We start from the raw sequence: 26,929 nt of genomic DNA, 5'->3' as shown, positions 1-26,929 counted from the left end.
CTTTAATCTTCACCAGCACATGTAACCTCTGTTAGAAAGTAATTCCATCATTCCGAGTTCATAATAGTCCAAAAGGCGATGATAATAGTTAAATATGGCAGTTTGTTCATGTTTTAGGTTGCTCCTTTGTGTTTTCCGGCTTAACGCTCACGTTTATTTGTTTCTTAAAGGATCGGATGTCAGAAGCACTTCAATAATCATGTGCATGTTATTATCTTGAGCTCAAGTTTGTTATTTCAAATATAATACACGTGAGCTCTCTGGAGAAAGTGTAACCACTTTCACTCTTAGACGGCCTCATAAAACAAAATCAGGACGCGGCAGATTTTGTTCTTCTTGGCTTTTTGTGGGTTTATCAAGACAACAACAAGGTTTGTCTGCGCTTGGGTCGACCATGGCTGGTTATTATCTGTATATAGTATTATGATGTAATGTCTTGCCTGTGTATTTAAAAATGGCAGTTCCTTTTGTTTCATTTCTCTGTAAACCAATATCATTCAGCTGCACATTCAGCTCAGTCTAGCTCTGCCTTTTGGTACCATTTTTTTCTAGCTAGGTACCCTTTCTAAAGATTACCCAAGAATTGGGACGGTATGGTTCGATTTTTGATATCATTTGACAGTGAAAACGGTCATAAAAGCATACCAAACCGTACCATACCATCTAGCTTCACTCAGTTGAAATAAGCCAATAAACATTTTTACAAACAAAGGGGGGGTTGGGGTCCTGAATTGTGAGTTGTTATTTAATTGTATTTTATTCTATTGAATCTCAGGCTGGATTTCCATTCAAATCTGTATATTATTATTATTATTATTATTATCATTATTATTATCTTTAAGTCTTTTTTCCCTAATTTTTGTTCAATGGAAAGAAAAAAATGTCAACACATTTCTAAAATATAATAGTTTAATAGATTAATAAAGGGACTAAGCCGACAAGCAAATTAATGAATTAATTAATTTTTAGGCAATAGAGTGGAGGAACTATGATGTCACCTCGGCTGCTAGCATAAAACTGGTTCCCCTAAAATCCCTATTTTTTCCATAGGCTTTTTGAAGATTGCAAATAATAAGCTCTGTGTTGAAACACTGTTCATTACACTTACACGTTTTGTCGAGCCAAAAAATCCTCACACGAAAATAAAACTTTGAGCACTTTTAGATCTTAAATGTAAAGTCAAGATTTAAAAAGCTAAAATTAGGCTAGAAACGGACTACAGAGCCTTTGGGGTGCTTGTCTGTGACGTCAGCACCACCCTTCTACAGATAACTTTACAAGCTTATTTTTTCCATGACAAAAAGTTAATCTCTCTGTTTATAATATTATAATCCACACTATATATTATAAACAAATATATACGCAAAAACACATAGACCCACGTGCCTTTTGGATCATTTTTACAGAGGAAATACATCTGTTTTGCTTTACGGTTGTTGTAAAAGTTTTAAAACTGTATGTATAAATGTGCCTACATAGTAATATCATAAGACATTTAAATAAGTGTTTCGCTCGCGTGCACACAGCCTGCTTACCTATACAGATGACAGAAATTAGGAATGAGGGACAAGTCTATCAAATGCCTGCAAGTTCCATCATGGATCGAGAACAACATTCAATACTCTTTTTGTCACGAAGTACAGCGAAAACAGCCCATACAGACACATATGCTATACATTTTATGGAGGAGTGTAAATACTGCATGCATTCTGTATAGCCAAAAAATAAAATAAAAATAAAAATAAATAAAAATAAAATAAGACTTTCTTCACAAGAAAAGATAGTATAGAAAATACTGTGTAAAAATTCCTTGCTCTGTTAAACATTTATGAAATGTTTGAAAAAGAAAAAAAAATCACAGGACGGCATAATAATCATGACTTTAAATGCATAAGTGTTGTTTTGAGCCCTCTTGATTTTCTTTGCTGGGAGAGATGTTGCATGTTTCTAAAATATCTAATCTCAGACAGAGCTGCTGTCATCAAATAATAATAATAGTAATAATAATAAGCACAGTAATTGCTTTTGCTGCTACAAGCCGAGTGTTTTTAGACAATGTGTTAGAAAGAAGTTGTGAAATTTATTGAGAACAAAGAAGGAGTGGGTGATTCAATTTAATACTTTGATTCAGTAATTATTAGAACCTCATATTTTGTCCTAGTATGTGAGTAAAATACCCCAGGATATGAGATATTGGTGTCAATAATGGAGCCGACAAACAGCTAACGCTGGACAGGAGAGCTACGCTTTACAGTAGCTGTTGACAAATGGATCTAGACCTGAAATGTAACCTTTTGAAATATCAAATCACAGACATTGTTTTATATTTCATGCACACCGTGATCCATCTTTAATTAATATGTCCTGGCCTTAGTGTTGCAGACATGAGAAAATGACAGCGCTAATCTAAAGTTCATGCAAAGTGAGCAATAATAGGCGTATTTGTTTATGCGTGCGGGTTGTTTGCACAGTTGTTGATTGCCTTTTGAAATTTGAGGTTTTAGGTCACTTTTTGAATCTTTGGCTTACTCGCAAATGAAAAGCTGCATTGTAGCTAATGATAGCATTGACTAGCACTTTTGGCCCGTGGGTTCAATGGCTGACTTGTGGTCACCTATTTTAGCTTATAGCACTGAAGGTCAGGCCAGCAGAAATACATGTGAGTCATACATGTGAAGAGCCCAGACAATAGACTCATTGTGAATTTATATATTGCTTGGAGATAGTACCATAACTATTGCTATTGAAGCTGGTAGGGTTAATGTACGTTCAGATGGTTGTTATTGAGAAATTATAATGAAAACAGAGGGTTATTATGTACTATGTATAACAACTGGCCAGTTGTAATTATTCTGCTTTTTACACAGCTGCTAAATAATTTTGTAAGAATGAGATGAGGTGGCGAAGTGGATAGCACAAAGGTTGCTGGTTCTAGCCTTGCCTGGGTCAGTTGGCATTTCTGTGTGGAGTTTGCATGACTTTCCCTTGTTTGTGTGGGTTTCCTCCAGGCGCTCCGGTTTCCCCCACAAGTCCAAAGACATGCGGTACAGGTGAATTGGGTAAGCTAAATTGTTCATAGTGTATGAGTGTGAATGAGAGTCTTTGGGTGTTTCCCTGTGATGGGTTGCATCTGGAAGGCCATCCGTTGCATAAAACATGTGCTGGATAAGTAGGCTGGTTATTTCACTGTGGCGACCCCTGATTAATAGAAGGACTAAGCCGAAAAGAAAATGAATGAATAAATGAATGTAAGTTCAAAAGAAGTGAACATTTAAAGGAAGTTCACCTAAAAAATAAAAATATGCTCATTTTTTACTCATCCTGAGAGGTTCCAAACTGTTATTTTTTCCTGTTGAACATGAAATTAAATATTCTGAAGATAGTTGAAAGCCTTACAAAATAAATAAATAAATAAATAAATCAGACTGGTATGGAATAAATGGAGGATGAGTAAATGATGAGTAAATGATGAAAATTTTATAGAATTTCAATAATATTAATTTTAAAGTCATGGCATGTAGAAAATTAAACATGGTCAAATAAATAAGTTGGAAAAAATTGTAAATATTAATTTCATTTAATTAAATTTTTTATTTTATTTTGTTTTATTTTTTATTTTATTTTATTAATTTATTTGTTTTTTTTTTATTCATTAAAAAATATTTTTTTAGCCTTAGTCCCGTTATTAATCCGGGGTCACCTACACAGCAAAATGAACCGCCTTAATTTAATTTAATTTAATTTAATTTAATTTAATTTAATTTAATTTAATTTAATTTAATTTAATTTAATTTAATTTAATTTAATTTAATTTAATTTAATTTTAAAAAAAATAATTTTCTTTTCAGCTTTGTCCCTTTATTAATCAGGGGTCGCCCCAGCTGAATGAACCGCCAACTTATCTAGCATATGTTTTATGCAGCATATGCCCTTCCAGCCACAACCCAGCACTGGGAAACATCAATACACTTTCTCATCCACACATATACACTACGGCCAATTCAGCTTATTCAGTTCATCTAATCAATGTCTGTGGACTGTGGCGAAAACCAGAGCACCCGGAGGAAACCCACGCCAACACAGGAAGAACATGCAAACCCCAAGCAGAAATGCCAACTGACCCAGCTAGGGCTTGAGCCTTTCATCTTGCTGTGAGGCAACAGCGCTACCCACTGCACCACAGTGTCTACCTTAATTTAATTTAATTTAATTTAATTTAATTTAATTTAATTTAATTTAATTTAATTTAATTTAATTTAATTTAATTTAATTTAATTATTAATATTTTATATTATTTTTTTATTTTATTCATGCAGAGTGCTCTCATGAAAACAGATGAAACAACAAATGTGCATCCTTGATTTTATTGCTGACCTTTGACTGAATTGAAAGCTTTTTAATTTCAAATTGTCCTTTTGTCAACCAAAACACAATCTAAAAATGCAAAGACAATGAATTCTGGGGATTCTGATAAGAGCAAACACAGAACTTTCTTAGCAGTGATGCATTTAAAACAATGCCATTTTGTCAGTGTGTCTTTGTAGAACAGCCCTGCTGATAGCAGAAAGCACTAAATGTCCTCTCAGAGATTACTTCTGTCATTATATGTTATTGCGCATGATATGGAACTCCAGCCCTGAAAAATGCCAACATTAAATTCTGTAAAGCACTTCATAAAGCCCAAGACAAAGACCATGGATTCATTTAGAATCTACTATATTTAGTTATTTCACCAAATCTTTATTTTGTCGTCATTATTCTATCGTCTTTTCACATGTACATTGGGGCTTTTCAAACATGTAAGTTCCTTTAACAGATGTCTTGTTCACTCTTTAAGTTCTCTGACACTGAGTACTTTAAGAGGTCAGGCTACTTTAGGCTGAGGTCAATGCCTTTCTGACTTGAAGGTGAACAGAGTCATGAACTTCTGTGCATATTAGTATTGGTGTGCCGAAGCATAGCAACCAAAAATACAAATGCATATACTGTCCACCTCCTTCAGAGCTTAGCAAATACTCACAGGCAGTGCAGACCAGCACCCCGACCTTTATTTTCTGTCAGAACAGTCAAAAGACAAATAAAGGTGGCAAAAGACAATTAAAGATGGCATTTACCAAGGGCTGCCTCATAAATCACAATGCCTACAATGCTAGACCCCACTTCTTCACTAAACAAGACTTGTACTATCACACGGCAATCTGACATATAACAGATGCTCTCATCTGTAACTTTGAAAGGCATATTGGATCAACTATCATTATTTAAGATGAATGTTCAGATTTTTAGGAAGGAACGGGAGAGCTGGATCATCAAATCTTTAAGTTAAGACAGTTGCCATCTGGACTAAACAATGCATCAGATGTTTTCATATGGATCTTAGCAGGTCATCGGATTTACCGTCTGTTGTGATGCGATTGATAGATTAACTTAAACAGCTGTATTATTGCATTTATTTTGTTACCTGTTATACCTTTATATATTTTATTGTACAGCTGAAAATGATCTATCTAATATATTAATTAAAAAATCATAAAGTGCTAAAAAAAATAAACTAGCTTCTGAAGCCTGTTTTTAGGTGTCTTTTCATTTGTATGAAATGCTTTCCTTGCAAATGTGACTTTATAACTCACAATTCTGATCTTTTTCCTCTGAAGTGTGACATAAAATCGCAATTCTAAGAAAATAGTCAGCCTTGGTTGCAACATAGGCTCATTCTGAAAACGTACCCCTATATAGATTTCTGGAGATTGTGAATTATGTAACCAGAAGTACGTATGACTGCATTTTGTCTTTAAAACGAACTCTATAGGGTGGTATGACGACGTTCCCTTACGTGCTTACTAGCTCACCGCTTACCTCCATATGGAGGGCTTTCTCGCTGATACCAGTTTGTCTAGTTAGCTCGCCCTGTATGTTGGCGGACTTAAGACACAAAGAGGAGTTGACCACGACAACGGGATTTGAGTCCGGGGAAGAATGGTTCCAGAAAGCAAGACAAAAACAAAAGCCGAAAAAATAAAAAGTAAATAGCAGGGTGAGAATGTGATAAAATACGAAAACATGGTAAAAAATAGACGACGAAATTTACTTTATCTGGATTGCTTTTTAAAACTGTCGGTTGGGTTTAGGGAAATGGGTGAGCGGGTCAATCAGTGCTTTTGATTTACACGAGAACAGCAGGTGCAGATGGCATTCGCGAGAGAAATTTGAGATCTAAAAAGGATACACAGCAGCCGCTGGTGGATATGCAAAAACAATAACTGCAAAAAATGTAGCTCCTGGGACGTATTTGGTGCTCTTCAGAAATGTATATAGAGGATGAGCCTGAATGAGAATAAGCCTGGGTTGCTTTTCTTTCTCAAACATTTTATGACTCGAGTATTTATCTCTCCATTCTGTCTTAGGAACTAGTAACATTTTTGTATTCCTAATAAAAAAAACAACTGAATTTTGAAAAACAGAATTCCATATCATGGTGTCAGAAATTATAATACTTAAAAAGATAGTTCAAACAAAAATGAAAATCAACAGAAGTGTTCAACAAAAGAAAGAAACTCATAAAGACAACTAAATTTTATTTTTAGGTGAACTTTTCCTTTAGATACAAAAATAAGACAGAATGCTATTTTTAATATTTATAATTTAATTCAATATTATTAATATTTCATTTTACTGATAATAAAAACACCTTCCTTTACATGTAGAACCATCAGTACTAATGAAGAACCTTTTTAAGTGTGTTTAACATTACACTCAAAAATTTTTTGTGGTTGTTCAAACTACTATTCAAAATGAGCTGAAACAACACAATTCACGAGTTTTTCAGGACAACTCAATTTATTCAACTTCATTTATTCAATCATTTACTTTTTGGCTTAGTCCCTTTATTCCACAGTGGAATGAACCACCAACTTATCCAGCATATGTTTTTTACGCAGCGGATGCCCTTTCAGCTGCAACCCATCACCAAGAAACACCCATACACTTCCATTCACACACATATATACCACAAACAACTTGCCTTTCTTATGCCATCTGACCCAGCCGAGGCTCTAACAAATGACCTTCTGGCTGTGAGGTGAGAGCGCCACCCACTGTGCCACCATGCTGCCCACAACTTAATTGTTTCATGTTCAATCCACTTAAATTTGTAAAAACGAATAAGGTAACTTAATTCCTTCATGTTGCCCTAACATAAATCGATTGCGTGGAACCCAATATTTTTACAGTGTAGATAAGTGTGCAATATCAGTTCAAAATCAGTATGATTAACTGTTGTTTTCCAAAACCTTCTTCCTGTCCGTTAAAAAAGCAGAATTTCAATAGAAATATGTTCTTCTTCGAGTGTGTTTGTGTAATTAGTGTCTCTGTGCCATTCATGTGCCGCTTCATAATTGAAGTGTCGGTCGAGCAGCACTCTGTTGGCTTAAGTGAAATGTGAACAGGAGGAGGGCGATGATGAGGTTTCTGATCCAGCTTGTAGGACCCTGACCAGTGAAGCATGCGGTGGGATTTAATTACATAATAGCCAAGCAGAAATGTGTCTCAACAGTAAAGCCAGTGCAGTGCGTGTGGTGAATAATTATACTAGTGTAAAAAATACAATCAAATGAGAAACTTTCTCCAATGCATTACATGTATTAGTGAATCATTCATTCATTCATTCATTCCTTTTCTTTTCGACTTATTCCCTTTATTAATCAGGGGTTGCCTCAGCAGAATGAACCGCCAACTTATCCAGCATATGTTTTACGCAGCAGATGCCCTTTAAGCCACAACCCAACACCAGGAAATACTCATACACTCTTGCATCCACACTCATACACCGTGGCCAATTTAGCTTCTTCAATTCACCTATAGAGCATGTCTTTGGATTTGTGGGGAAAACTGGAGCACCCGGAGGAAACCCATTCCACCACAGTGAGAACATGCAAACTCCACTCAGAAATCCCAACTGACTCAGGCAGGGCTTCTTGCTGTGAGGCGATCGTGCTATCCTCTTTGCCACCGTGACACCCTTAGTGAATCATATAGAGTTTATTCATTCATTTTCTTTTCGGCTTAGTCCCTTTATTAATCTGGGGTCGCAACAGCGGAATGAACCGCCAATTTATTCAGCGTATGTTTATATTACAAATCATGTTTACATTCTGTCCACACAGTAAAAAATGCTGGGTATCACACACTTCCTTCATGTTGTCCCGACAAAAAGGAATTACGTTAACTGAATTGGTTTCACCAATGTAAGTGGATTAAACATAAAACATTTAAGTTGTCCCAAAATAAAAATCTCAAGAACTGCTCATTTTAAATATGTAGTTTGAACAAGCAGCTAAATAAAAAAAGTATAAGTCATTGCTTATTCTGGATTTCTCTTATTTTCAGATATACCACATGATCTTGTTTGGCAGTTGTGTATTTACTAGCAGAACATTACATGAAGGAGAGCTCTGTATATGTGTGCATGTTGAATAATGGCAGCAGGTGGGACAGAACGGTTGGTGGCAGGGCCCCAGAATACAGGGTCAAATTGAGGGAAGCAGGGGGAGGCGTCAACAACAACCTTTATTTTTAACATTTTAATGAGCTGGCTGAAAGTATAGCCACTGCCTTGTTGCAAAGATGGGATTTCAGTATATGTCCCTTTGATTTCTGGGTAACACTTTATAACTACACACCATGAATCATTTACTAAGCATTAGCATCTAGTGAGTTCATTATTTGTTAAGCATTAACTCTACATTAACAAATGTTAGTAAGCAGTTTATAACTGCACCTATAAATGCTGTATTCTTTACTTACAACCACATTTATAATGTGCTTAATAATTTCATACTTTATTAATGATTTATTTTTCATTATTAAATGAAGTACTGCATTATTTACAAACTTGTTGTATTTAAGAGTAGTTAGTGGTTTTTAAGATAATTCAGAATGAGTTAGTAAATGATTAATAAACTATTGAAATCAACGTCCATATATCTTATTATTAAGGCATACAGTAATAGTTACTATGTATGTTAATAAATGCTACATTCACTTCATGAAGTTTTGTGACCTATTAAAGTGAGGACTATGCTTTATAAATCCCTTATAAATGACAAATAAAGGCTTCATATCAAATTAACAATAATCTTTACAATCTTATCTAAAAAGTAAAGGTGCAACTAAAGTTGCAAAGATTTATTTTTTATTTGATACAGTTTCATTTGTGTATCTTCAAACGAATAGGAGTGTATAATATTGTTTATGTTCTTTTTTCCTGTTTAGAATTTAACTGAGCCTATATTTGTCATTTATAAGGGTTTTATAAAGCATAAATAGTCCTCACTTTAGATTAGGTTTCAAAACTGCATCAAGTTGAGTTAATAAAGCATAATTAACATACAAAGTAACCATTAATATATGCCTGAATAATAAGAGTGACATATGTTAAACTGAATAGTTTATTAATCATTTACTAACTCATTCTGAATTATCTTTAAAAACAACAAACTACTCTTAAATACAACTGGTTTGTAAATAATGCAATACTTCATTAGGCAATGAAAAATAAATCATCAACAAAGTATGAAATTAAGCACATTATAAATGTGGTTGTAAGTCAAGAATACAGCATTTGTAGCTGTAGTTATAAACTGCTTACATATGTTAATGTAGAGTTAATTTTTAACAAATAATGAATTCACTATTTGCTAATGCTTAATTAATGGTTTATAGTGTGTAATTATAAAGGGTTACCGATTTCTGTACTTTTTCAAACATGAGTGTGTTTTTCCACTCATCTGCGCTGCTTTTCAAACCATTTTTTTTTTTTTGCTTTTCCCTCTTTGTAATAGTAACTCTATCTTTAGGTTATGCTTTACCAGTGGTGTAAAGCAGCAAATTACTAATTCTCAAATTAGTATGAATTAATAAAAATAGTACAATTGTAAAAAATGTGCACTTATACTTTTGCTTGAGTACATTTTAGTGCTGCATTGGTACTTTTACTGCGCACTACTCTGTTTATTTTTGTTGTCTACGGTGTTTGCCTAAATAGAACATCAGTTCTGTGGATTAATTCAATCAAACTGTGCATCAAAAAAATCACATCAGACAGACTGACCTCAAGACATGGATGCTTTATGAATGCAGCAAACATGTACAGTGTGAAAGCATTAAAAGAGCCTAAGAAGACGCAAAATGTCACAAAACAACCAAGAGACTGTTATACTGTACCTACTGTACAATGTCCTCCTTAGACAATAGTTTCTATCAATTAAAAAATTATATAAGTGCTGTATGAGCTGACACTCATAACTGGTTAGTGAGGGCTCAAAGACACTTAAAAGGCCCGTGAAGTGCTTTGAAATGTGCATTTTTATTTGATGTTTAAGGCACAATCTTAGCCGAAACATGAAGAGAGGGTGGAACATAGTTTAGCCCCTCCCCCTTTTTAAAAACAGTTTTGTTTTATCACTACTCTGCCAGTGAGTGTGGTTGAGATCAAGTGCATCAAATGAGAAGCGTCTTAAAGAGTGAGGGGCTTGTCAGATACTGGAGAGCATTACATTGGTTATGATTCAATAAGAAACTGAAGTATGAGGTGCTGTGGAAAAAATCGTTGTTTAATTAAGGCGGAAGTGACAAACTACAGGCTTTACATGTTTATATCATATCATTTTATCTTCTAAACGCTCTTTTTTTCTGTTTTGGAGCAACTAACAATAAAAACTAAACTAACAATACTGATATTAACATCTAAAAAAAACTTTATTTTAATTTCATAGGACCTTTAAAATCAAATTTCACTTGTTTCTCTTAAGCTGGACGTGCATAACGTGATTTTTGCTAAATGTGTGTTAGATTTTTCCCATTGTGAGAATTTGCATGGAAATCTTTGATGCCATTATGATCATGGCTCTTATGGTGTGTATTAAATTAATGAGCCTAGCCGAGCTGCTCCAGATCATTTTAAAACATGTCAAACATTTTAGGAGCAGTTGGCTTGAATTTGTCGAGTTGATCAGTTAAACCATACAAAGCTGACCAATCAGGAGCATAAATTCACCGATCCTGAGCTTACAGCAGACTAGGTGTTCTGGTTTTGCATTTCTGAAAAAGAACCTGTCTTTGTTGCAAACATTCATGGTTCATAATAGTATAAAATTTTATTAGAGAAACAGAGAGAGAAAGAGCGAGAGACAGTCGCAAAGCAGTCAAAATAATGTCTTTCTCTGTTCATGTTTTTGGCGCAGAATTTCATGTGATTGCTTTGGAATTTGCCAGATCATAAAAGCATGTATTACTACTTCCGAATGATTTCCACATGAACTCACATGATGTGCACAAGCACATATGACCTTCTGATCATCAGTACTGTGTGTACAATCAGTATTGTATGTACGTCCAACATTAGATGTGCAGCAGATAAAAAGATAATGCTTTTGAGAAAATCTTTTTAATTTTCAATGCACTCTGTCTTGGTTAAAACCAAAATTTGCCAATATCACTAAATTTTTTATATGCTCCTACTTTTATTCGGAGGGGGTTTGGGGATTTATAAAAGTGTTGCTTTTGTTGTATTCATATAGCAAAAATTATATTGGTAATCAAGTTTCCTTAATAAAAATTCCCAAATCCCAAAATGTACAGTTGAAGAAAGAATTATTAACCCCCCTGAATTATTAGCCCCCCTGTTTATTTTTTCCCCAATATCTGTTTAACGGAGAGAAGATTTTTTCAAAACATTTGTACACATAATAGTTTTAATAACTCATTTCTAATAACTGATTTATTTTATCTTTGCCATGACGACAGTAAATAATATTTGACTAGATATTTTTCAAGACAAAAAACAAAAACTGCTTTTATTTGAGCCAAAATAAAACAAATAAAAGAGAAAAAAATATTATCAGACAAACAGTGAAAATTTCCTTGCTCTGTTAAACATAATTTGAAAAATATGTAATAAAGAAAAATTCAAAGTGGGGCTAATGATTCTGACTTCAAATGTATATTTGTCCTAAATCCACGTGCCCTATTGTCACAAGTAGTGTATGCACATGTAGCATGTAAAAAAATGGAAAAAAAAATAGTTTACTTTCACCATTTTTGCAGTTTTGACTTTATCACTAATTATAAGGAGTTTATTTGTGTAATTTACTGCATATCTGATGTAGACGGTGAACGCTCATATTTAATTTAATGATATATATTTGATGCTGTAAGGATTTTTTTTTCCAAGTATTTTGTTTATATTACATAACCTACTATCATCCTAATTTATTATATTTGTTTAAATAAATGCATGCAGATGCAAAATGACTAAGCTGTCACTTAATTAGAAAAAAAAAAAAACTTTATATTTGGTATTGGGCTTCCACTAACTTGTAAAAAGCCCTCCAGTGTACAAATGCTGCTTTCATTTGACAAGGGCTTTTATTGGGAGGTCACTTTTTATTTACTAAATGATTTCCATTTTCAAGATCCCAAATGTTGTACCATTTGTTTAACGTCAGCTGGACCTTTGACAACATTACCTATTGTGAGATATACCTGAATGAATGACGGATGAATCCTGCAAAACAATACAAAAATAAAAAATCAAATATGAAGTTGAAGTCAGAATTATTAGCCCCCCTTTGATTTTTTTTCTTTTTTAAATATTTCACAAATGATGTTTAACAGATCAAGAAAATTTTTACAGTATGTTTGATTATGTATATATATATATATATATATATATATATATATATATATATATATATATATATATATATATATATATATAATTCTGACTTCAACTGTATAAATGAATGAGTAAATAAATCCATACATTTCTGCATAAATAAAACAATATAAAAATAAAAATGCAGTATATAAAAAATCCACAAATTCCTGCACAAATAAATATCTAAACAATCGATAGTGCAGGCAGGTAAATAAGTCACATGAATGTCGGGGAGTAAGAAGATGCTAAACTGAAAGTTGATTCTTTTCCTCACCTCAACATGCTAATGAGAGGCGGTCTTTATGCCATCATTGGTTGATCGTTAGAAAAATTTTGCATTAAATGTTTTTGATTGGCTTCTGATGATTGACAAACAGCCTCTCATTAGGCATTATCGCTGAGGAAAAGTAAATACACAACAACTCGTTCTCATCCCTAAGGCGTCAAGGTACTTGACCATGCTTCAGTTCGGGGTGAGAATGGGTTGTACGCAACTACGTTCAAGAATGAATAAACGTTTTTAGTTTAGCATTGACGTATTCATGTAATTTATTTTATTATTTACCTAAATTTGTGGATTTATATATACATTTATTTATTTATTTGCAAATTTATCCATTGATTTGTTCATGCAGAAATGTATGTATTTATTTACTCATTTATTTATACATTTGCGTATTTATTCATTTATTGTTTTTGCAGATTTCGTCATCCATATTCATGAAACAGCTTTGCAAACAGGAAAAAAGCAGAGCACAGGACTTCAGTTAAATGTTTGATTAGATGATTTTATGGTTTTCATTTGCTATTGCTGTGATCTTATTGAGGGAGTGAAAGAAAGCAAGGATGTGCACAGATAGATAGTTTATTATAAATCCTGCAATAATCCATACAACAGAAAAATACATATGATTTCATCGTCACTTTAACAATTGTTTATAAAGAAAAGTGTCAATGCTTACCATGCATTCATCTGCTCAGAAAGTGACAAGTTAGTAATTAAATGTGACCGATGTACCATGCAAATGTGTGCAAGCGTAGTGTGAAAATTAATTTGAAATGATTGCAAACAAACAAGGATTTTACATTGATGTTTTTGCAAATTCAGCCTGTGGTGCAATTTGTAATTGTTCAATTAATTAATTGCTGTGTGTCCACAGATCACACCAGGCAGCAAGGCAGCGAGTGGAAACCTCAATCAGGGAGACATCATTACAGCAATCGATGGGGTCAGCACTGAAGGCATGACCCATCTGGAGGCCCAGAACAAGATAAAGGCAGCCACCACCAAACTTAGCCTCACCATGCAGAGGTAAACCTCAACGATAATGTGTTTACAGACCACCTCAAGCGTTTTGATATTTCTGAACACTTTGGTCAGACAATTTCCTATTATGCTCACTGAATGGGTTTTCTTTAGAGCATAAACAATTTACTTTGGCAGCAAACAGCTCTGGAAAGCAATAAAAGTTCTCTGCAATTTAAACAGCTTGAATGTGAGTATTATAAGCAGTCAGCGTTGAGCCGACACAGACTACAAGTGATGGTTAGCATATAAATATACCAGCAGGACAATTGAATTTTAAAAATATGTCTGTGATAAATCACCGGAGTCTCATGAAGTCCTTCAGGTTGCTTGTATGCATGAATTAAAGCCATTGATGTTTAGGAGGTAAGGGAAATTACATTTGGAAAGGTTTTCTGCCTTTTTTAATACACTTTATTAATTTAGTACGTACACCCCAAAGCCTCTGCGCGAAATGAGATTAAGCCCTTTCATCTGGCCGCCTGCTCTACAGCAAAGAGAGGAAATGTTACTTACAAAGACACCTCAGCTCCCAAGTGACATTTCCTAATGCTGGCTCTAGTGTTCACATTCATAAGCTGCTACACTCCTCTGACTGTGTGTTTCCATCGTGAGTGATCTTCTGAAGCTTAGCCTTCTCCTTATTTATTGACATATACCATCTTTATTAGTTTGAGGAAGCTGCTCTTATATTCATTTGGATGTTTTTTTCTGTTTTGTTGTGTATTTTATGCAAAATATAGGAAGTACCGTTAAAGTCAGAATTATTAGTCTTGCTGAATTATTTGCCTGTATATTTTCCCCAATTTCTGTTTAACAGAAAGAAGGAAACATTCTAAACATGATAGATTTAATAACTAACTTCTAATAACTGACTTTGGTCACACTTTATTTTGATAGTCCGTTTGTTGAATTTAAGCTACATTGCATCTACATGCCAAAAGATTCTCATTAGATTATAAGTAGACTGTTAGGTTAGGATTAGTGTAAGTTGACATGTACTTGAAAAGTTTCTTATAGTCAGTTAAATGTCTGTTGAAGGAGCAGTATTAACATAATAAACAGACTTTCTTTAGACTGTCTGACCGTTTTAGAGCAGGGGATTTAAAATTTTTCAGCACACGACCCCTAAAATAAGAATGTCTGTGACTCACGACCCTCATTTTTCACAAAGACGGTTAAAAATATACAAACGTTGCACATACAACTATAGACATAGATAGACATGAGCATATTGACAACACAAAAATGCAACAGAGTAATAACCATATAAGTTGTTATAGTCATTTACTAATTTAATTTAATTTTGACCTCGAATATCTTATTTTTAATGTATTAGAGTGCCAAAAAGGTTGTCAGAAAGTTTAACCTGGCCCCTAAAATCAATCTGCTGCAAAAAAATATATCTTATATTTTAATACAATTTATTTGAGTTTCAGAAATCACTGAAATGGGAGCAACTGTTTTAGAGCACACAATAAATTACAACTTCAACATCTAAAAGATTTATTTAGTTTCACAGGGATTTTAAAAAGATTAAAGGGATTTTTTTTGCAGCATTGCCATAAAAGAAATATTTTTTTCTTAACGTGAAGAGCAAACTAATAATCTTAAGAACCTTTATCCACTATAAAAAAAAACATTCTGTGGAATGATCGATGTTGTTAATGGAAACATCATTACCAATAAACAACCTATATTTTTAGTCGCTGCATTTTATTAGATTGGACTTATGGATTTATGTAGCTCTATCATCTTTCTATGCTTCTCTCCAGTCAAAAGCATCTCACAAGGAATGACAGGTTATGCATGTATTTCCCCAAGACTTCACTTGATGATGGATTCCAAGAAATTTCTTCTGCCTAGTGACGTGTGAAAAGCCCTCAAGTGTTGCTGCCTGTTTAGAAATGCTGCTATTGCTTCACAAGAGCTCTTACTGAGAGGTCACTCAATGAGGGTTTTTTATTGTTCATTTTAAGTTCTTTTTTAATCAGTGCTTCAAGCATTTATAGAATTTATGTATTAGCCACTTATAATTGATTGTGGCATGATTTCAATATAGGTCAAAGGTCAAATGATGAGTGTTTTGCACAAAAATTCCTTATAGCTCTCGTGTCTTTGAACTGTCTTTGAGAGGTGACATCTCTAAAGTGATATGCTGCACCAGCAAACTCTTTCATTTTAATGTAGTTCATGTTCACATTTAAACAATTCAAACATGCTCATTCCTTGTTCATATATGCTAGATACACTACCCCTCAAAAGTTTGGGACTGAAGAATTTTTACTTAAAAAAAAAATAAAATCATGGTTTACAAATAAGACAATCAACAATAAGAGGAAAGGTAGAGGTGACTGGGTGATTTTTTAGACTGCATTCATTTGTAAAACAGTAACAATATGATGTAAATTATAACTGAAACATAACTATTTTTTAGTCATGTGGCTGGAATGGCATTGAGTCAAAGGAAAATGAATGAATCAATGTTTTTTAGTCATTATTAAATATATATCTAATATTAATCATATATATTGTTTCTCGTTTTAAAAATTGTGAGTTTCAGATTTATTCAATGTTGAATTACAACTATTTATTCTTAAATATAATTCTTAATGTGCAATAGTTTGTGTTTAAAGTGCCCTTGAATAACTATGATTTGAAGAATTAAATTTATTTACATTTTCTGATAGTTATTCTCTTGACTATGTAATTAACTTTGAAACTGCAGTACATTCCAACTAAACTTAATTTGAGAGTATTACTAAAGTTTTAGTAGACTGTTTGGTTAGCAGAATAACTTGATAAATACTTGAAAAGTTACTTATGATCAGTAGAATGTCTGTTGGGGATCATAAAAATTAATTGTTAAGCAAATAGTCTGCTAGTACTCTTGTTACTAGATATTAATGTGGTTTTAAAGTCAACAATGTCTAAAGGGGATTATCAAAATAATCAAAACATATATTTACAACCAGTAACTAATAAGTTTAATACTTTCATTCATCATTTTTTTTTTAAAGCTGACATTTTGTGCCATTGACCTTTGCCTTGAATTTTGTACTGGTCCCAGGTCGAGACGTCCCGCTCCAGTACCCACAGCCACTCCAAGAATGGACTCCCCCATGCCAGTCATCCCTCACCAGAAGGTAAAGTCATGTTCTGTCTGTCTAAAATGTTCCCTATCCTAATAATACACATTAAACTGATCTTTTGATACACTGCCTGTCCAAATAAATAAATAAGTAAATTAGACACTAATATTATGTTGGACTGCCGTTAGCTTAATTTACAGGATGTATTTGCCATGGTATCATTTTAATATGCTTCTACAAATGTCACACATATAATCTAGTTCAGAGTTGCATTACTGTTTTGCCAAGACCTTGTGACTCTAAATAAGTTTGAGGTCTGGGCTCAGTAAGGGCCATTCCATGTGTAAAAATTATGTTTCATGCTCCTATGTTTCATGCTCCTCTTTCACAATTTGATCCCGACGATTCCTGGCATAGTTATTATGGAATATGGCACATTACATTGTTGGCCGCCATAAGCTTGTATGAAGGCCATGGTGTATGGTAAGATGGGTGCATCAATTCATCTGCCTCTCTTCTTACTCTGACGCACCCATCACTCTGGAACAGGGTAAATTTGGACTCATCAGACCACATGACCTTCCACTATTGCATAAAATCCTACTGTATCTTTATGCTCCCTGCAAATCGAAGCCCTTTTTCTGATTAAATGGTTTTCTTAAGGCTACACAGCTGTTTCGTCCCAATCCCTGGACTTGCTTTTAATCTGTGCATATAGAAATGCTCTGACTTTCACTATTAAACATGAGTTCTACCACATTTTTTGATGTGGTTTCTTAAAATGTCAAGTATGATAGTTCCCTGTTATCCTTCCAGTTTTAAAAATGCATGACAGTTCTTAGCCTGTAGTTCCAGCAATCACCTTAGATCAATATTCTCGAACTCAGTTCCAGGAAGACCACAGCTCTGTATAGTTTTCTCCAACCACCTCCAACTCACACCTGCTTAATAGTCTCTAGTAGTCTTGAACACCTTGATTAGTTGGATCAGCTATGTTTGGTTGGGGTTGAAGCAAAACTGTGCAGAGCTGTGTCTCTCCATAATTGCACTAAATCCAATAAATTGTACCATTCTGATACAGATAACATTATTTTCATGCAGAATGCGTCTTCTGACATGGTTTTAATAATAATAAAAAAAAGATAAGCTACTCTTGTTACTTGGGGTGGTGTGGGGAGATAGGGCAGTGTATTTTGTATGGCATAAATTAGGACTCAAATATATTTACCTTGTATGGATGACACAAATACTCTAAAGGAAACCCAATGTTTTTTTTTGTGTGTGTGTGTGTAAAGGCAAACCATTTCAATATAATCCTCTTAGTAAGTCATGGGAATTTCTGAGCCCATTGCATGGAGGAAAAAAGGAAGGGGGGATTGTAAAAACAATAATTCCTTGTAAAGCTGACACTTAACTCCCTCTGCAGGCATTTGTTGGTCAAGCAACAATAAACACCTCACATGAAATCCTCATAAGTTTCCTGTTGGTCCAATTTTCATTTGCATTGTAGTTACCTGATTAATTCTATGCAAACATTTTTTTTCTATGCCTTGACATTTCAATTAGTTGTTCTGATCTAATGGTTTATTTTATACCAAGGAAACTACAGACACTGGGGATGGAGAAGACGAAGAGCAACCTGTCAAAAAATATGGCATCCTCTTAGCCAAAAAGCCTTCCAAAAAATCTCTTATTCCAAACACTGAGGAGAAACCTCAGGAGAATGCAATTCATTCTCCGGCTAAAAGCCCTGTCCCAACTTATTTGCCATTCGGGCAAGGGATGAAAACCACCCCAAACCAGAGGGGACAGTATAATTCTCCTATAGGCCTGTATTCAGCAGAAACTTTAAGGGAAATGGTCATGCAACAAGACAGTCTAAATGGCCTGCCATTCCTGGGGTATGTAATGTTACACCTAATCCACAAATCTGCATCTTTATGCAATTACACCAAATTTGCTTTAACAGACTAGTTGCTAGTGCTCACTTTTCACTAACAGGCCATGGAGGCATTAGTCTTACCTGTATTCTTGTGGTATAAAACTTTGGCAGAGAATACTCAGAACATTCCATCATTACCTCTGTACATTCCGCTCTCACATGCAACGGATCATCTGGGAATGTACTTGGCTGCAAATGGACCAATGCTCTGTTGCGCTCACTTCACCCTGCTGCCTGCAACACGAGCAAGGCCTGGTGTAGTCGTATCTGTATCTATGAATGTAAGCTGTTTCCAAATGACAACATACTATGATTATTTTAGTGTTAGAGCTACATCTCGCAGTCAGATGAGGATTGCCAAGCTTCAAGTTGGCTTATAAATTATGCCAATATTTTAAAGATGGAACTTTAACCTTTTTAGTAGTTGGTCTCATCTTTTTTAAATCAGAAAAGTCCAATCCAGCTTCCATCCTGTAGAGCAGGGGTGCCCAAACTTTTTTGTTTAAAGGGCCAAAAACTAAATATGATTGAGAACCGTTGAGATACCAAACTATATTATACTACAAGTTGATGTGAAATTTCAGATTTTTTTTTCATAATATTTTCAAATAAATAGAAAAGATTACTTTAAATCATGTTAACTAATACAGTATAACTTTTTAAGTGATAAACTATTGCAATAAAAACATAAACAATCACATTTATAACACTGGAGTTCAATGCTGAATATACTGGTCAAGCAGAACATATCAGTGCTCTTTGGGCAAGGGATTCATCAAAACAAACAACAAAAATCAGTCCAAGGCACTCGAAAGGTGTGGAAAAAATGTAATAAAAAGCATTTATTCACATGGCTAATCTTCCCATAATTGAAACCATACTAAAACAATATATTAAACAAGGTTAACTCAACAATCATCATTAATTCAGCATTGATAGATGGAAGAAAATAAATAAATGAATGAATGAATGAATGAATGAATGAATGAATGAATGAATGAATGCATTTTTTATGCATGTGTGTGTATTTATATAGTTGAAGTCATAATTATAAGCCCCCCTGCTTATTTTTTTCCCCAATTTCTGCTTAACGGAGAGAAGATTTTTTTTACATTTCTAAACGTAATAGTTTTAGTAATTCATTTCTGATGACTGATTTATTTCGTCTTTGCCATGATGATAGTAAATAACATTTGACTAGATATTTTTCAAGACACTTCTAAACAGCTTAAAGTGACATTTAAAGGCTTAACTAGGTGAATTAGATTAATGAGGCAGGTTAGGGCAATTAGACAAGTTATTGTATAATGATGGTTTGTTCTGTAGATTATGAGAAAAAACAATTATCAGACATATTGTGAAAATTTCCTTGCCCTGTTAAACATTCTTATATAAATTAAAGGTTAACATGAGACAACTTTTACCTGCGGGCCCTAGTTTGGGCATCTCTGCTATAGAGTTTAGTTTAAACCAGCTTACTAGCATATCTGTCTTGATGTTTCTAATGAGTCTGAAGTTCTTGATTTCTTGGCTCTGTTTTGGCTCTCCAGGAGCAGTTTTTTTTTTGTCACAACTACCATGTTGAAATAATCAGCAATGTTAGCCACCAGCATAAGATACGTTATTTAACATTGGTAGCAGTTTGGGATTTTTTGGGTTTTCTGGTCCTCACCATGAGATATTGATGCACTGGTAGACAAAAAAAAAATTGTCATCTGGATGCTGGTATGATTCTAGAAAGGCTAGAACAGTATTTGAAGAGTTCATTCACCATTTTGGTGATCCATGTTCCTATTAAATGGACACTTTGTCCTTCACTTTGGTTGAATTTCACTTTCAGCAATTGTTGAAGTGCATTCTGTCATTGCTGCCTACATAGCTTCAATTTCTGTGTTTGTGCTATTTATTCCTATTGAAAATTTGTTGGGGTCAGTTTGCTGTTGGCTAGATTTGTTTCATTATATAATTGCCGCAAAAAGTTAAAAATTGTAGTCAGACACTTATGGCTTGTTTATAGCAGATTTAACCAATTTTGCATTCCATTTCATTCAAATTTTGAGGATTATGCTGGTTCTCCATAATCAACACTAAAAAAAAAAAAAAAAAAAAACAGTCTAGACCACCATTGTTGGTTTTTGCTAGTGTTTTCAGCAGGGAATGTGTCTTCTCTGTTTAAAAATAAGTGAACAGACTCCCAGAAGATCCCAGCGTTGAGCCGTAATTGAACATGGTTGCAAATGTGTGCCCGTTGGCTCTTTTTAAAATGCTCAGAATGTCACAGCTCCTGTAACAGTATATCCCAAATGAAGTCCTACTGCAATGATGCCGTCACATATTCCATCCTCTATTTGCAGCTCACAGGAACAGAATTCCCGCTAGGCAACATCACATGCACAGCTGAGCAGAGCACGTGCATTCATCGACTTTTCGTTTTGTTAATCTAGGTGTTCAGGTGGTCTTTGATCTGCTTTTTAATGACATCCTTGAGTATGAATTGTTCAGAATTATTTTATATTATTTATTTGCTATTATTTCTTTATATATTGTTTTACTGTTTATTTTGGTTTCCAGACTTCATTTAATATTAGTTTTGTGTGCTTTGTCTATTTTAGATTTTGTTTTTATATATAGTATATAATATAGTATATATTTTATTTACATTTGCATAATTTTAGTACTTAAACATATATTTTTTTCCAGTTGCCATTTCATAAAGAGTAAGAAGTATTAGATATCCCTATTTGGTTACATTTTATTTTGATACTTTGCAACTATGTCAACTAATTTCTTATTGCAGAGTGATAGCTGTGTTTTAGTAAACTGTTAGAATAAATCTATTAGTAATAAAATAGAAAACAGTTGATATATATTTAGGAAACCTATTAAAAAGAAAGCCAGCAGTCTAATACTAATGACTAGTAAAGAACATTCCAAACGTATAGTCTAAAAGGGTTTATATAATTGCAATAGTTCAAATTAACTTTACCATCACTGGATTGCTTAGTTTGTTGAATGAGAGGATGAGACTTATTTAGCTCCAGTGTTCTGTGTGTCTCGCTGCAGCCAAATATCTGCTCCAGTCAATCAATCTGTTCTAAGAACAAACCAGAACGTCATTCTGATGAGAAATGTAGCCAGTAATAACTATCATTTACATAAGGGGTATCCAACTCAGTTCCTGGAGGATGGAGCCCTGCAGAGTTTAGCTTTAACCTTAATTAAACCCACATTATTAAACTAATTGAGTCCTTTCGTGCTTGTTTGAAACCTACAGGTAGTGTGTTGGAGCAGGGTTGGAACTAAACTCTGCAGGGCTGCGGCCCTCCAGGAACTGAGTTTGCCACTCTGATCTACATCACAGAACAACAAATTATAAGAAGCATACACTACCGGTCAAAGGTTTGGGGTCAGTTGGATTCTGCATTTGTTTCATAAAAGAAATACAGAATAAATTGTAAAATTGTGAAACATTGTTGCAACATAAAAAAACTGTTCAAAAGTAGTTTATCATTTAATTTAATCATTTATTCCAGTGATTTTAAAGATGATTTTTCAGCTTCACGATTGTTCAGAAATCCCTCTAATATTAATTATTGTTATATTTATTATTATTATTAATATAATTATTATTATTGGTATTAAAAGCATTAGGTATTAATAGTAATAAAATCCATAATGACTGGAGTAATCATTTCATTTGAAATAACATACAATAAGAGAGTAGTTATTTAAAATTGTAATAAATATTTAACAGTTTAGCATATTTTCAGAACTGTTTTCATAGTTGAAAAACATGAAAAAATTTAAATAAAACTTTTGACCGGTAGTGTATATTTGGACTTGTATTTAAGGTCATCATTTACCCACCTCCAGAGGCCATTGCTAAAAGTTCTTTCTTCTGCATAAAAAAAAAAGTATTTAACTTCCCTCTAATTGACTATACAATGAAAGTCTTTCATTGCATGGAAAAAGGGTCACTGTGACATTATTCCACGATATATTCTTTTGTGTTCCACTGAAGAAAAAAAGTCAGGTTTAAAATGTCAAAATATACTGACAGAGTTTAAATTTTACAGGTGAACTGCCACCAAATTATTCAAATATATTCAGATTTAAGATGCAAGATCTTTAGGCCACGTGAAGCAGTTTGCATTATTTGTTAATATAATGAACGTCGATGCATTATCATTCAACACACTGCCAAATCAAGGCTAACATTGCCTCTTTTGTCTTTCTTTTTCTGTCTATATTCCTCTGTGTCAACCTAGGTCATTGCCAACACAGCTGCCACGTCAGTAACAGTTTTTGAATACAAAATTTCTAGAGTGAGAAGTTGAGTGTGAATCGGTGTGCTCTGAAGCATGGCCACATGCAGTACTGTGGTTATTTTTGCATGCTTACATTTTCAACTCTCTAATGTTCAAAAGCTTTTTTGAACAATTTGACATTTCGGATGTGATGAAATGTTAAATGCTTTTTGAGTGATGTTTTTAAAATGAATAAATCTGTAGTTGAGTTTTGGTATTTATTTACAGATTTTTCCAATTGTTTATCCACAAATTTCAGAACCCTGATGTCAATTTTCAAAACCTCCTTTTTAACACAGGCTTTCCAGTTTTCAAAACTGCCGTGTTCATTTACTTAAAGAAGTCTTACATTTGCAGGATCATTGGTTCATAATCCTTCCCAGCAGGTACACAAAATCATAAGACATTAATATAAGGTTAGATTTAGGTTGTGACGTCTGGTGACCAAAATTCAATGTCTAGTGTCTAAGGACATTGTTATTTTGATTTCCAATAATGACATCAAATTACGTTAATATTTGGTTAATTTTAGGTTGTGTTGGAAAGTGATCAAAATCCAACGTCTGATAGATGTCATAGTGGTAACGTCCACACAATGTCAAGGTGCAACATGATTAGACGTTCATATTTGGTTGATTTTAGGTTGATTTTTGGTTGGACATTGGACATTGATGTCGGTCTGACATTGGGTTCTGCCGTCAACCTGATTTTCATTTCCAAACAAAATCAAGCGTCCCCACAACGTTGGGGCACCACACCATTATACTACAGGAACACAATTTTAGATTAAACAAACACAGACAAGATACATGTCAGTTCGATAAACAATCTTTAACAATCATTTAATACTGTTGTTTAGAATATATGTCACAGGTTTTAGGGGAATAGTACAGACAGTGGAATCACTAACGTTTTATTCATTGCATCACAATGTATACAAACAAACATACAAAAAAAAAAAAAAAAACAGAAGATCGAAGTTAAGCAAAGTGTTTCTCACTGCCCATCCCAATATAGAAAGCATGTGGCATGATATATGGCACCATATGCAAATTCCAATTGGATTTCACATACTGCATAAAATGTCATAATGTTAAATACTGTAAAAATGACAACATTTTTTATGATACACACACACACACACACACACACACACACACACACACACACACACATGTATGTGTGTGTGTGTGTGTGTGTGTGTGTGCGTGCGTGCGTGCGTGCGTGCGTGCGTGCGTGTGTGTGTGTGTGTGTGTGTGTGTGTGTGTGTGTGTGTGTGTGTGTGTTGTGTGTGTGTGTTCATATACAGCCATATGGGTACCTATACAAACTATAGATAATATATTTGTAGGGGTAAAATATATAACATAATAAGTAATATATTTTTGTAACCTATATGTACCCATTTGTAATTCTAATAGTTGGAAAACAATGGCAAAATTTTGGCATGTGTGACAATTTTTATATATGTGAAATCCATATGAACTAGGATGTCACATGTGTAATTTAAAGTAATATGTAATAAATCAAATTTCTATTTTGGAATCTGTGTTTCCATCAGTCTGGTCTTGTGGATTTGGCCACAGGTTCTCCTTTACATCACAGTGGTGTTTTCACTAGTCAAAAAACTTGGAAAGAACCTTCTGTCAATGTGAATCCAGGCCTGACATTGATCTGCTGTTATGCTGTGATTGGGCTTTCTTACATACAGCAATATCAAATATGAAAACATTGTCTGTAAAAGTGGTTCATGGTCAAATAGACCATAAATATGGAATAAGGATGATAAGAGATGAAATCTATAGATAATGTCCTGTTGGGTCATCTTCTGTAGTAACTGATGTCATTTGAACTATCCTGAAACTTTCATCATGTAAATATGTAAAATTGTACATCAGTTTCCATGCATCCAGAGTAATGCAGTTCTTATTTTGAGTGCTTGCATCAGTTAATACTGTAGTTACATCATGCTAATTTTTAAATGGGATCAATTTGATGTTTAATTGTATTATATTGAAAATGTGATTTTAGTTCAATAAAGAAAGTATCTTTGACTTAATTGAATTGTATCCAAGCATTTGAAAAAAGAGTTAAGAGTTTTGCAACAATGTGCAATTTTGTCATTGGTTGTGAGTTTTGAAAATTGACACCAGGGTTCTGAAATGTGTGACAAAACGATTGTATAAAAAATGTAATTGGTATGCTTTGCATGAACTCGTAGTTGGATGTGTTGCATGCCATGTGCAGTGCAGCCCAGATGCCTTTGTTATATAAGACACAGTGTTTTCAAACATGGGATTTTATCATAATTAAAAATTAAAAAATAACCGCTTGTGTAAACTATATAAACTAGTAACTGAACAGTTTATTGCTGTTTAATGATACAGATGCATAAACTAAGGTAAGTCATGGCTAAACCTTTTCTTACTGTCAAACTTTCTCTCTCTCTCTCTGTTTTCACTCATATTTCTGGCTCCTCACCATTACCCATCCTCTTTGATACTATTGCACCCTTGGCACTCCTACACCCCCATGTTGTCACCTGAAAACTGACAGCCAAGAGTATGTTCCCAGTTTCAACCCCATCGCACTGAAGGACTCAGCCTTGTCCACTCACAAGCCTATTGAGGTGAAGGGTCCTGGTGGGAAGGCTACTATCATCCATGCCCAATACAACACTCCTATTAGTATGTACTCTCAAGATGCCATTATGGATGCCATTGCTGGTCAGGCTCAAGCTAGAGGAAACGAGATGAGGTAGGTGTTGTTTTTCTGTGTCAAACTTTACATTTTATCACACCAATGCTTAGGTAAGAGGAAGCTATATATAGTGGCCCCAAAATAAACATTCAAAACACGCTATGTGACAATCACATCAAGGCCAACAAGAAAAACGTTTGGGTCAAATTAGTTTTTCTGAGTAGATGAATTTCTATATTACTAGAACATTGTTTTAAACCCCTAAGACCTTTGTTTATCTTTGTAATACAAATGAAGACATTTTAGTTTAAATCTAAAGGCTCTCTCATCCTACATAGACAACAACTGTCCTGGCTTGTTTAAAGCCCAAGTAAATCCCAAAAACCAAAGCATCAAAACAGACAACAAATATGCCTTCTGTTGTTCAATCAGAATGTTACCAAACTACAAGTATACTTTTGTGTAAAATGTTGAACATCCATTCTCAAGAGCATTATTTAGTCATGCCAATATTGGTTGTGCTGCTGTGATTGTTGCATTACATCGACGAAGTCTAGAAGGGATACATCTGCAGCTCCTAGCCATGCACACATTTGTATCACATTATTTTTTAACAAGATAATAAATACTATTTTTACTTTACTGTGTGTGGTAAATTTAGTCCCCAATCACACCAAAATGCACTTTTTTTGCAGTCAGAGGTGCCTTTTTTTTTTAAATGTTTTTTTATTTGTAGAGAGTCTTTTGTGTGCTTTTTATGTGCCCTGAGCACCTTGGGTTGTAACCATCAGCTGCACCTCAAGTTTATAATGGAGCAATCCCACATGGAAAGAACCTATATATGTTGTAATATAGGTTTTAATATAG

General features: G+C 34.0%; 1 protein-coding gene across 5 annotated transcripts in view; it reads left to right on the top strand.

Annotated features, from left to right (window-relative positions):
- ldb3b (LIM domain binding 3b) overlaps positions 1-26,929 on the top strand; it is a 39,461-nt gene that overhangs the window by 5,128 nt on the left and 7,404 nt on the right. For 3 of the 5 annotated variants that reach the window (XM_087274697.1, XM_087274698.1, NM_199858.3), the window contains 4 exons: positions 13,876-14,027; positions 17,092-17,167; positions 23,324-23,346; positions 25,919-26,119. In XM_087274697.1, the coding sequence (XP_087130823.1) occupies positions 13,876-14,027; positions 17,092-17,167; positions 23,324-23,346; positions 25,919-26,119 (452 nt within the window). Of the gene's footprint in view, positions 1-13,875; positions 14,028-17,091; positions 17,168-18,712; positions 19,015-23,323; positions 23,347-25,918; positions 26,120-26,929 lie in introns of all 5 variants that reach the window. The other 2 variants (XM_087274695.1, XM_087274696.1) reach the window with 1 other exon arrangement.

This window comes from Danio rerio, chromosome 12 (genome assembly GCF_052040795.2).
Source record: "Danio rerio strain M-AB ecotype USA chromosome 12, GRCz13ab, whole genome shotgun sequence".
Lineage (NCBI taxonomy): Eukaryota > Metazoa > Chordata > Actinopteri > Cypriniformes > Danionidae > Danio > Danio rerio.
This window is presented reverse-complemented; position numbering and strand designations above follow the sequence as displayed.